Consider the following 13,176-nt stretch of genomic DNA (forward strand, 5'->3'; position numbering starts at 1 on the left):
CTCTGGAGTCAGTCAGACCTAGATTCTAATCTTTGTACTTGCTATCTCTGTGACTTTAGAAAATTCCATGACTCAGTCAGGTCATCTTAAAAATGGCAATAACAAGAGTATTCCCCTCAAGGACTAAATGAGATGACAAAAGCATTTAGCATAATGCATGGCATACAGTAAGCACTCAATGAATGAGAGCTATTATAAAAAGTAGCCTTTGACAACACCAATATGGCTGCAAAGAGTCACTGGGATTGAGTCCTCTCTTAGATATAATAAATAAAGGAGTAATTACAGCAAAGTCCAGTCAGGACTCAGACATTTTGGATAGGACTGGTGACCCAAAGAAAGCAGGAGGAAGGTGAGAGAAATGGAGGAAGAAAGAAGTAGGAGATATTGACCAGGAACTCTTCCATCCATCTCCACCCACAAATCCAGAATACCTCAATCAGGGAAAGAAAAAGCAGAGAAAAAAACCTGAAAGCAACTGGGGAAAACTGAAGCATCTAAAAATTCCAGAAGGTGAAACAAAGGTGAAATTCATGTGGAAGGGAGCAGAACTATGGCACATCCCAAGCCTATGACTTAGAACTGATGTGACGCTGACTGGCGACTGTGGGTGGGGGTGAGACCTGTGGGAAAGATAAAACTCAGCCTACTTGCCACAGTGGGGGAGAGGGCAGAGGCCTGGCCACAGCCTGTGGGAACACCTGAATCCCTGCCACAGCCAGAAACTGGGCAGCAGTGCTACCACCTTGAGTAGCTATTCTCTGTGATAGTGTAATCCAGGCAGGGTGTGGCTGTTAGCACTCAGCACCAGGCCATTAGTGGGAAGACCATAGTCTGCTGAAGCAGACAGGTTTCCGCCACAGTTAAAAATCCAGGCAGCACTGGGACTGCCTTGAGTGGTGTTGTTCCATGGAGAGTGGAGGTCAGGCAGGGTGTGGCTGCCAGCACTCAGCACCAGGCCATAGTTAGAAGTTGGGCAGCAGCAGAGCTTGTCACTATTAGCACAGAGTACCTCATACAATTTGGAAACCAGGCTGCAGGTGGGGCTGTTGCCAACAGGAACACACAGCACACCATCCCCAATGAAACCAGTCAATAGTGGGACCATCACCACCAACAAGAGTGTGCATCCCCCAACCACAACTGCAAGCTGGGAATCCCCGCCCCCATAGAACAGTGGAAATACAGAGGGAGAGATTCACCGGATATGGAACTCATCATCAGACTCACAATGCCATTTCCCTTGCAGAGGATTGGCACATTAGTGCTAGACTTGATCTGACTACCAATCCTCAGCAACCCAGAAGGAATAAACACCCAGAAGAAATGCTGGCCAATACCAGCAACACAGTGTCTCAATGCAAATTATTCAATTGGAAACAAACAACAGGGAGAAGGAAAAATACAAATATCACAAGCAAGCTCACAGGGGAAAAACACACCACAAAAAGATCAGTCACCAGAACTCAACAACAATGACGTGGAAGAACTTTTCTGCCTGTCAGATAGAGAACTTAGAATCCTCATGACTAACAAACATACAGAAGATGAAAAGGAAAAAATGATAGGAGACAAATAATCGATGAACTGAAGAACAAAAATGAGGCCTTAAAAAATGAAATAAAAGGAACATGGGAGATTAAAAGATTACTGGAGGAGACAAAAAATTCTGGGAAAAGCAATGAAAACAGAATTGATGAAACGGAAGGACAGATCAGTACTCTCGAAGACACAGAAATAAAAAAAGAATCAAAACAGAAAAGCAAAGACAAGTGAAAAGGAAAAATGAAGAAACACTTTGAGGGCTATCTGACACCATGAGGAAAGGAAATATAATGTTACAGGCCTTCTAGAAGGTAAAGAGAAAGACCAAAGAATCGAGAAAATATTCACAGAGATAATTGAAGAGAACTTCCCAAGTATGATGAAGGAGATGGAAATAGACATACAAGAAGCAAGAAGAACATCACACTCACATGATAAAAGGAGAACTACAGCAAGACACATAATAGTAAAGATCCCAAGAATCCAAGGCAAGGAAAAAATAATGGAAGTTGACAGGAGGGAAGAAACAAATAACCTATAAAGGAAAACTGATCAGGCTAACATCAGACTTCTCAGAAGAAACACTAAGGGCAAGAACAGAGTGGAGGGACACATTCAACAAGCTCCAAGACATCAAATGCCACCAACAATACTTTATCCTGTGAAATGTTCCTTCCTCTATAAAGAAAAAATAAGAACATTCTCAGACAAACAGAAACTCCATAATTTTGTTACAACTAAACCCCCACTCAAAAAATATTACAAGAAATCCTTAAGCCAAAAACAATATAGGGATGAACAATAACAGATCAAAACAAGGAATAAAATCACAAAAAAAAAGACAAAATGGCAAATGCAGATAGTTACTAGAGTATCAATATTAACTCTAAATGTAAACAGTTTTTAAACTCATCAATAAAAAGACACTGAGTTGCAGGCTGGATTAAAATACAGAAACAAACCTTTTGCTGTCTCCAGGAAATATATTTCACTACAAAAGATAAAAATATATGGAAAGTAAAAGGATGGAAATCATACAAGCAAATGGACAAAAAAAAGAAGGCAGGAATAGCTATTCTTATATCAGATCAAATAGACTTCAAACTAAAAAAGGTCAAAGGGACATAGACAGCCACTACATTATGATTAAGGAGACAATTCAGCAAGAAGACAAAACACTTATCAACATATACTCAACAAATGAAGGAGCACAAAAATATATCAGGAAATTATTGTCATCTATGAAACATACATTAGAGAACATACATATGTAGTAGGAGAGTTCGACACGCCACTCTCAACAATGGACAGGTCAACAAGACAAAACATATGCAAAGACACTAAAGCTCTAAACAAGGACCTGGGCCTTCTGGGCTTAACAGCCATCTACAGAACACGGGTCGGTCACATTCTGAGACACAAGACAAATATCAATAGATACACTAAGACTGAAATCATACCAACTATTTTCTCTGATCATAAAGGAATCAAATTAGAAATAAAGCATGTGAAGAAGGCAAGACACCCTCCTACCTCGCGGAGCTAGAAACCCACACTACTAGAGGACCATTGGATCAATGGGGAGATCAGAAAAGAAATTCAAAAAAATACCTTGAGAAGAATGATAATGAGGACACAACTCTCCAAAACTTGTGGGACACATTAAAAGCAGTTATAAGAGAAAAATATATAAAATACAAGCTCTGGAAAAAAAAAACAACAACAACAACAACAACAACAACAAAAAAACCAAAAGCCAGCAGAAGAAAGGAAATAATAAAAATCAAAGCAGAAATAAATGAAATAGAAGTTAGGAAAGCAATCTGAAAAAAAAAAAATCAATAAAACCAAAAGTTGGTTCTTCAAAAAAGTAAACAAAAGTAAAGGAAAAAAAAAAAAACTGGAGAAAGCAGAAATAAATAGGATCATAAATGATGGAAATCACAACAGACACAGCAGAAATCAAAAGAATAATCAGAATACTATGAACAACTATATGCAAACAATTTCAACAACCTAGAAGAGATGGACAAATTCCTACAACTTTACAATCATCCAAAGCTAGATAAAGAAGAAATAGAACAACTAAATGGGCCAATTAAAAGCAGTGAAATTGAAGCAGTAATAAAAACCCTTTCCAAGAACAAAAGCCCGGGACCAGATGGACTTACAAATGAATTTTACCAAACATTCAGAAATGAACAAGTGCCTATTCTTCATAAACTCATTCAAAACATAGAGAAAGAAGGAAAACTACCAAATACTTTCTATGAAGCCAACATCACACTAATACCAAAACCTAACAAAGAAAACACACAAAAAAGAAAACTTAAGACCAATCTCTCTAATGAAAACTGATGCAAAAATCCTCAATAAAATCTTAGCCAACAGAATCCAACAATGCATCTAAAGAATAATATACCACAACCAAGTGGGTTTTATCCCAGGGGCACAAGGATAGTTCAACATCTGAAAATCAATTAATGTAATCCATCATATAAACAAAAACAAAAACAAAAAAAACCGTATGAACAAATCAATAGATGTAGAGAAGGCATTTGACAAATGCCTTCAGCATCTATTTATGATAAAGGTCCTTGAAATTCTTGGAACAGAAGGAACATACCTCAACATGATAAAAGCCATATATGACAAACCCACAGCCAATATTATCCTCAATGGAGAAAAGCTGAAAGCCTTTCCTTTAAAATCAGGAGCAAGAAAAGGATGTCCACTATCACCACTGCTCTTCAACATAGTCCTGGAAGTCCTAGCCTGAGCAATAAAACAGGAAAAAGGCATATAAGGAATCCAAATGGGAAAGAAGTAGAAAAATTATCATTATTTGCAGATGATATGATAAATTACATGTAAATCCCTAGAAACTCCATAGAAAAATAATCAAAACAATTAACCAGTTTAGTAAATTAGCAGGATATAAAATTAACACACAAAGGTCAGTAGCCTTCCTATACATTGTGATGGTCAAAAAGACCATCCCTTTACAAGTGAAACAAAAAAATCAAATACATGGGAATAAACTTAACAAAACTGTAAAAGACCTATACAAAGACAATTATAAAGCACTGTTAAAAGAAATAAAAGACGATACAAAGAAATGGTAAGACATACCCTATTAGTGGATCAGAAGAATTAACATCATTAAAATGGCCACCCTACCAAAAGCAATGTACAGATTTAACACTATTCCAGTAAAAATCTCAATGATAGTCTTCAAAGAAATAGAACAAATATTGACTCAGATATAAACCCACAGTTTTATGGACAGTTCATCTTTGACAAAAGAGCAAATTATATTATATGCAATGGAACAAAGAAAGTTTGTTTAACAAGTGGTGCTGGGAAAGCTGGGCTACTATGAGCAAAAAAAAAAAAAAAAAAAAAAAAAGAAGCTAGATTACTAAATCCACCATACACAAAACAAAATATGGATTAAAGAACTAGACATAAGATCTGAAATGAAACCATTAAATATATAGAAGAAAATATTGGTGAAACACTGCAAGATATACACCTCAGTAACATCTTTAAAGATATATCACCCAAGTCAAGGATAGTGATAAACAACTAGAGAGGATAAACAACTGGGACTACATCAAGTTAAGGAGCTTCTGTACAGTAAAAGAGACATTGCACAAAAGAAAGAGACATCCCACTGTTGGGAAACAAAAACTTGAACACAATACTAATAATAACGGACTGATCACAAAGATATACAAAGAGCTGATAAAACTCAACCAAAATAAAGTGAACAACCCCATCAAAAAAAATGGGCACAAGTGCTAAAAGGATACTTCTTCAAAGAAGAGGAAATGCAGATGGCCAACAAGCATATGAGAAATTGTTTAACATCACTTGTAATAAGGGAAATGCAAATCGAAACTACCATGAGATACCATTCAGTGAGAATGGCACATATTACAAAAAACTAGCAACAACAAATGCTGGCAATGATGTGGAGAAAGAGGAAGCCTCCTACACTGATGGTGGAATGGAAACTGGTCCAGCCACTATGGAAAGTTGCCTGGAGGTTTCGCAAACTATTAAAAATGGAGCTTCCATATGACCCAGCAATTCGACTCCTAGGTATTTACCCAAAGGACACAAAAAACATTAATTCAAAATGATGCCTGCACCTCGTTTACTGCTTTTACTGTGTTTACTGCTGCATTATTTAGAATCGGTAAGATATGGAATCAACCCAAATGCCCAAAAATAGATGACTGCATCAAGAATATGTTGTATATATACACAATGGTATACTATTCAGCAATCAAAAAAGATAAACTCATGCCATTTGTGGCAACACAGATGGAGCTGAAAGGGATCATGCTTAGTGAAAATAAGCCAGAAAGAAAAAGAAAAATACCAGATGGTTTCACTCATAGCAGAAGTGTAAGGGATCAGGGTAAAAAAGCAGTTGTAATAAAGTAAAAATGAAAATCAACGAACACTATAAACCAGAGACATTCTACTTGGGTGGAAAGGGGAACAGGGTCAAAATGGGGGCAGGAAGAACACACGGGACTATGGTGATGGTACATGGGTGAACTGGTGGTGGGATGTCCATGGGGATTACAACCGAGATGAAAAAATGTACAAAATGAAGAATGATGTACAAAATATATACATATAAAATTTTTTAAAAGCACAATCTGTCACAAATGCCTGAACTCCCTGCTGTGAGCCGCCAGTATGTTATGACTTGATTTGTAACCCCTCATTGGGTTCCCTAACTTGTTTCTGGGTTTTATAACACTCTGGAAAATATTCCATTTACTTGTTTGTCCCCTGCCCACCCCCAAGCCAAAGCCCGTGTCTCATTTAATATCTACACCCATGTGTCTGGCACATGGGAATATGGTGTAAACATTGATTGCACTGAAAACAGAAGCCTGAGTCACCACTGCCACTATCAATCTTGTTTTCCTTCTTGGGGTAGTATTTGAATAAGAAACGGGGAACAGAAAGATGGCTCCATATGAGACAGGGACTTCCTATCTTAGAGTTTGTAACTGCCCTCACCAGGGAGACTACTGTTCCTCCTTAAGGTGCTCATTGAACAGAGAAAAGTCTTAGTCAGCGTGACAAAGACAAATAATGGATATTGACATAGAGGAAAATCAGACAAAGCAAATACTCATAAAAATTAGTGGACACTTGTAAATAAAAGGTTTCCAGGGAAGAGGAAGAAGGAGGGAGCAAGAGCCAAACAGGTATAAGGGATAGTGTGAATTTAGTAGACTTTAAAACAAATTCTAACATTATTTTTCCAAACTTTCACAAATTATTCTAGAACCTTATTCTAGTGCTATATTTTATAAAAGTGAACAAGTCCATGTTGACACAGTATATATTTCTATTGCAAATAGCGCTCTAGACCTCCCCCCCAGCCAAACAAAAGTATGCCTTTAACTAAATGGAGCATTTCAGTTTCAATTATTTTGTTGAGCTGAAGCTGAAACTAGATTGTCTCCAAATTAGGTTGTGTTCCTAAGCTGGCTGGTTAATCAAGCACCCCAACAGTCTCCCTTTATGTTCCCTTGGAGCATTCATGGACTCTTTGTCAACAGAAGCGACTTCATTGTGCTTCCGTCATTTCACAGGTATTTCCTTTGGTCTGCAAATTATGAATTAACTAGATTTTAGCATGGCCCCGTCTTCTGTGGTGAAGGGTTTACAATCACTGTAAATGCCTAAAGGACTATCTCATTTGTTTTCTGCAAGGGCTTAGTGCAAAGATCTGCACACAATGAATCCTTTCAGTTAAGTGCCTTTTTTTTTTTTTTTTTTTTTTCTGTTGTTCCTAGTCTCAGCTAAAAAGGGCAAGGGGAGAGTGGAAATTCGTAACACTATTTACACTATTTCTGACCTATGTGATAATAGGGCAGAAAAGAGAAGCAGGGGTTATAAAAATATTTTCTCTGTGTAGTCCTGGTTAGAAGATCTGGAGAAAAAGTGGAGACTCTTTCCTCCTTACAGATTGACTTGAAAGCCTGGTGTGACTCAGGATGTCCTGTGCTAAGAAACAGGACCAGGCCTCTTCCTGTGGCAGAGGCAAATCCACTGTGGTCATGGCAACGTATTAACAAGCCACTATTCCCCAGCCAAACCATATTCCTCCTGGTGTAGGTCAAGGCAACTTGGGACACCTTGATCCCATCTCCTTCCCACCCCTTTTCACCCATTTCTGTTTCTTCTCCGTGTGTCTTTCCTGCTCTCCTCATCTCTCACACTGGCACCTGCCCATGTGGTCCTTAAGTGAGTCGCTGGTACCACAGGCATCTAAAGGCCATCAGGGACAGAGAGTCCAGCTGCCCCATCCATACCAGGCAGGCTTCACAACTGGGAAGAGAACAGAGAGCATGAGTGGGAGCAGGGGTGATTGAGCATTCTTCCTTTCTCAAGACATACCTGGAAGTCATATGCAGAATATGGTGGTAGGTGAGGAGGGCTGTGATAGTACGTGTTGTAGGACGCCACTTGAGGACGCGCGTAGTAGGAAACAGTTGGATGGGCATTTTCAACAGAACAGTTCAGAGCCGGGAGAGTGGGGTTCTGCAGAAAAACACAAATTAGAAACAAATGTCATCCATCGGAGAATGGTTAAACAAGCTGTGGGTGTCCATACTGGGCAAGACCAGGCAGCTGTCAATAATGATGCTGTCTGGAACATGTTGTTAGTGCCAGTGAAAGCTACCTATGATGTATTAAATTGAAAAAAAAAAAAAAAGACCCGTAGGAATTACAACTGAGATGGAAAAAAGCACAAGATGATGTAAACATTAACCATTATATTGAAATTAAACAAAAGAGGCCACCAGCAAAAATATGGAGGCAATGAAAAGGTTAGTGGTTGCCATGGTTGGGGCTAAGGGAAGGGATGAATAAGCAGAGCACAGAGGAGTTTGGGGGCAGCAAAATGATACTGTATGATATAATGATGTCGTTCTATATTTGGTCATTATATAAGGTCATTATATATTTGCCCAGACCCTTAGGATGCACAATCCCGAGAGTGAGCCCTCAGGGAAGTGGTGAACATTTGGTGATTTTGACATGCCAGTCTAGGTTTCTCCATGGTAACAAATGCACCATTCTGGTGGAGGGTGTTGATCACGGGCGAGGCTTTATATGTGGGGGCAAAAGGTACATGGGAAATCTCTATATGTTCTTCTCAGTTTTACTGTAAACTTAGACGGCTCCAAGGACCCAAACACTTACTATGTATGTAAAAGCAAAGAAATTAATCTGAAAGGATTCCCAACTATGAACTGTAGCTATCTTTGGGGAACATAGGGTGATTAGAAGGCAAGGGGGCACGCTTCACCCTTTATTATGTACCCAAAGTTCTTCCAACTAGTAAGCATTTCTTGTGTCATTCCCAACTCATTATTTTGAAAAGCCCTATAAAATCCTATTGAAAAGTCGAAATGTTACATTTATGTCGTTTTTAAAAAGAAAGAAATAAGACCCGAGATACAAAATCAGAGCCACTTCTATTGCTGCGGCAGAAATGCATTACGAGGAGCTTGTGGACTCTGTGAGGATGTCTGTGGATTCCATCCTTGTCCAGGAGCCCTCATGCCAATGTCAAGGTATTTTCTCTCATCAGTCGTGTAGGCTGGAGGCAAAAACCTTAGTGTGCACAGAAATGATGAAGACCAAGCGCTGTACTGAATGATTCTGCCCTCCCTCCCTATCTTCCTTCAGCAAACAAAATAATGCAGGAAAAATTTAATACAAGGGTGTTCTATTTACAACATGGTGATGTGTCCAGCCCTTCCAGTTAAAATGAATCTTGTGCCAGATGGGGATCCAGCTTACAACAGAGGCCAAAACACTGCTAAAGGATGCCATCACTGCTCATTATTCACTGCGCTTTGTACCTTAGGACTGCCATGTGGGTCCAGGTGTGGACTAATTTAGTTTCCATATTCTGGGTTACTGATACAGCCTTCATTCCAACGGGTAATCTAGTAATGTTCGCAAAGTCAATGTGTCTTGTTTCTGACACGCATCTCCTCCATGGTAATGGAAAGCAGAAGTTTCCTCTCAAGTGATGAAAATGTGTGGGCAGGCTTTGGCAGTGGCACAGGAAACCGTGTTGGGGTGCTGGCAGGGTAGAACTCCCTTGCAGCAAGTTTCAACACAGATCTTTGCTCCCTTCCTTAGAGTACGTTACTGTTTACATCTCTAGGACTTCTGAAGAGCTACAAATCTCAAGTCACTCAGATGCAGCTCACAGACAGCCAGAGAAAGAAATGCTTGTCAACCTCTCTAATGTAAGAAGGAGTTGAGCTCTTGATCATGCCAAGGACTGGCTCCTTTCACAAAGGTAGAGTGCTAAAAAATGCCCTTACCTCTCTACCAGAATTCTAAGAAGTTTCCTTTCTGGGGAAGTCCCAGAAGTCATTTTCACTTTGCCTTCTGTCAATTAAAAATACATCCTCTCCTGCTCTTGGAAAATGAAACCAGTTCTATGCAGACAAACTAAGCCTAACCTTGGAGAAACAACCTCACAATGTAAACTATTATCTGTGGGACTGTCTGTGTTCAGTGGGGTCAGGGTCCCAGGGTGATTGTTGAAATTAAGTTGACTATGAGAAAGAAACAAGAAACACGAAGGAAAGATTAAATGAGCACAGGAAAACTACAGAGAAGAGAGTGGAAAGCAGATGATACAGAGGAAATGGACAAAGCAACAAAATGAAAAGAAGAAGGTACAGAGGGAGGTGATGTGAAGAGTTTGGCAAGGAAGGGACAAAAGAGATGTGCCCAAGTAACGGTCTGGTTTTGTTTTAAATCAATAATTCCAATTTTACAATAAATTTGGCCTCTGCCTTTGTGTCTATCAGAGTTTGTATGTGTTTCTGTTAACATTTTTGGGCTTCAGTTGTGACACCCTATTATTCATCAGTGGCATTCTGAGCTTCAGTGAAACAATGGGTTAGGAGTACAGGAAATTGTGTAAACCAGTCTTGCCTGGACAACAAAGTTTATTCTGACACAATACTTGCCGACTTCGGGATGTTTGCTGCTTGTATCCCCAATTTTATCATAAAGCAGACATCAATTAAGAGAAAATGTCAAGATCTCAAGTTATAGCCACTTTCTAAAGGTTGATCTCAAGTCCGTATATATTTGGTAGACAAACACTTCATCACACATTTCCACAAGATCCTTTCCATCAAACACCTCTGCTCAGGGAGTGAAGCCATCTCTTTTTTTCTTTTCAGGATCACACAACCCTGGCAACGTGGCTCCTAGCTCATCCTATGGAAGAATGTCAGCTCAGAGCTGCCTCGCCCCCAAGGAAGGCCTTTCATAAGCCAGCACCCCTAGGCCTCCCTGCAGACCCCAGGGCATTCTGCTCAGGGAGGAGACACAGCACAGGTCACCAAACCCATGTTCACCTAGACGAAGGATTTCATTTAGGCTTAACTGGTTGATGGTGCAGGATTTTCTGTGCCGCTGATGCTCAGTTCTTCCCTCACCCACCTCCTTTATCACTACAGAATCTCCCAACAGTTGAAGGCAACTTGCTTTTTTTATTTTTAATTAAAGCAACTAAACAAAGGAGGTAATGTCTGTTAGAACACTTGTAAAGCACAAAGGGTTATCCAAATGCTAGTTTGGAGCAGTGAAGATGGACTAGAAAGAACAAAGGTTCTGGCATCTGACAGACCTGGGCTCTGGTCCCAGGCATGGCTATTTTGCTCTGGACATATCACTTGACCTCTGTTGACCTGCTGCCTCCTTGTTAAGTGCAGGGGCAGCATACCTCACAAGGTAGTCTTAGTGGTGAGGACTGAAGAAAGTAATTGGGCAAAAGCACTTTGTAGAGATAGAGGGCTATTGCTGCCACCTATTGGGGGACAGACTATGAACACATTTCCCCTAGAAATCTAAGATCACTTTGAAATGCCCAGATCCATACATACATCTATGGTCAACTGATGATCGTACATGTCCCCGCAGGAACCCCATAGAGTCTCCCATATAGCCACCACTCACAACATCTGGGCATCAGGGTAGCCCGGCCGCTGTGCCCTAGAGTCTGAAAGCTCTAGGAATGGCTCAGGGAACTCCGAACACCCATCCTCTTGTACCATCTCCTCAATTTGCCAACCCAGGGAGCCTCTCTGCCAGGCACAGCGGCCCAGCGTCTACACAATGCCGCTGCTTTCACCTGTCACCTCTGCCCTGACTCTCCTAACAGGAGCCCAGCAAGCACCCTTGGTGTTGATGCTTCCCTGTCCCTTCATGCTTGGGCTCCCCAACTGGGGGGAGGGGCACAGGAACGAGAAAAGCAGATGTGAGAGAGGGGAGAGAAAAGAGAAGCACAGGTCTGGACTTGGCAGGGAGGGGCTTCTCTTGACTTAGAATCACCAGCTGGAACACAAACTATTTGCAGTCACCCTGGTTTTGCTGGGGACTGGTTACCCCAAACTGCTTAGACTTTTCCTTGCCCCTGTCCCGTTCCACCTTTCACTTCCTTTTCCTCATCCTCTGGAAAGTCCAGGCTCCAGTTTACAAACTGCCTTTCAGGTTCCAGTTCCTTGGGGACCTAAAATGGGCCAGAAACAGCTCAGGGCCTACCTACCTGCATCATTCCAGGGGGCAGAGGAACACTGCTCCTTTGGGGCATCAAATATTTCCCTGAGTACCTGTGGGACATTCCTTTAAACCAGCAGACCTCGATCCTGGCTCCCATCTAGACCATCTGGACCAAGTTAATCAACCCTGGAGGAGAAGCTGAAGCATCTGGGTTTTTTTTTTTTTAAGCCCCGTGGGTGATTCTACTCCAGAATGAAGCCAGGCTGATGACCTTAGGACTTAAGCTATTATCCACATACTCAGATACCCAGGCTTATGAAATAAGCAAGTGCTCAGAAACGCTTGAAAAGCAAAGGAAGGAGGGGTCTATGTTGATGAAGGAGCCACTGGTGCTGAGCCCCAGAAGCCTTTGCAGCCTCTCACAATACTGAAAGAGCTGAAAAGAAAGCTAGGGAGCCTGAGACTGAAGACCACAATCTGTTAAGGACACAATCTGGCAAGCAGCTTAGCCTAGGGCTGGTCATTCAAATGTGGAAAGAAAAGGGCCCAGATGGTCTTTCTGGAAAAACTCCAGGATGAATGTTGGGGAGTGGGAGACACTGTAATTACTCTTACCTGTAGCTTCAAAATGTTTTCATCCATCTCTCCCAAAATCTGTAAGGGGAAAAACTACCCAGATGGAAACTAAGTGTGTGTGCACGTGTGCACACTCGCATGCCTACACACACACACTCACACACACACACACACACAGAGGCTATGTTTGTATAGCCAGCATGAATAGGAGAACTGTGAACACTCTCCCACCTCCACTCACCCCCAGGATGTATCTAAAGAACACAGGCAACTCAGGAGGCCTCCCTGGTGGTGCAGAGGGATAAAGCACAGCACTATGAAACTATCCACAGCCACTGCAGCACGAGTTCAATACCCAGCCAGGGAGCTGACCCACATGGCATGGCTGACCTCTCTTGTCTTGCTCGCTGCTCCCCTCAGCAGTGTATTTCAGTCCATATGCCTGTTCTGCTCCCTACTCTGACTCTGGTGAAT

General features: G+C 41.1%; 1 protein-coding gene across 2 annotated transcripts in view; it reads right to left on the reverse strand.

Moving 5' to 3' along the window:
* Positions 1-13,176, reverse strand: part of TMEM255A (transmembrane protein 255A) — a 56,031-nt gene that overhangs the window by 6,640 nt on the left and 36,215 nt on the right. For both annotated transcript variants that reach the window (XM_004685759.2, XM_004685760.2), the window contains one exon: positions 7,981-8,124. In XM_004685759.2, coding sequence (XP_004685816.1) covers positions 7,981-8,124 — 144 coding nt within the window. The remainder of the gene's footprint in view (positions 1-7,980; positions 8,125-13,176) is intronic.

Source organism: Condylura cristata, unplaced genomic scaffold (assembly GCF_000260355.1).
Source record: "Condylura cristata isolate star-nosed mole 26May11 unplaced genomic scaffold, ConCri1.0 scaffold00019, whole genome shotgun sequence".
Classification (NCBI taxonomy): Eukaryota; Metazoa; Chordata; class Mammalia; order Eulipotyphla; family Talpidae; genus Condylura; species Condylura cristata.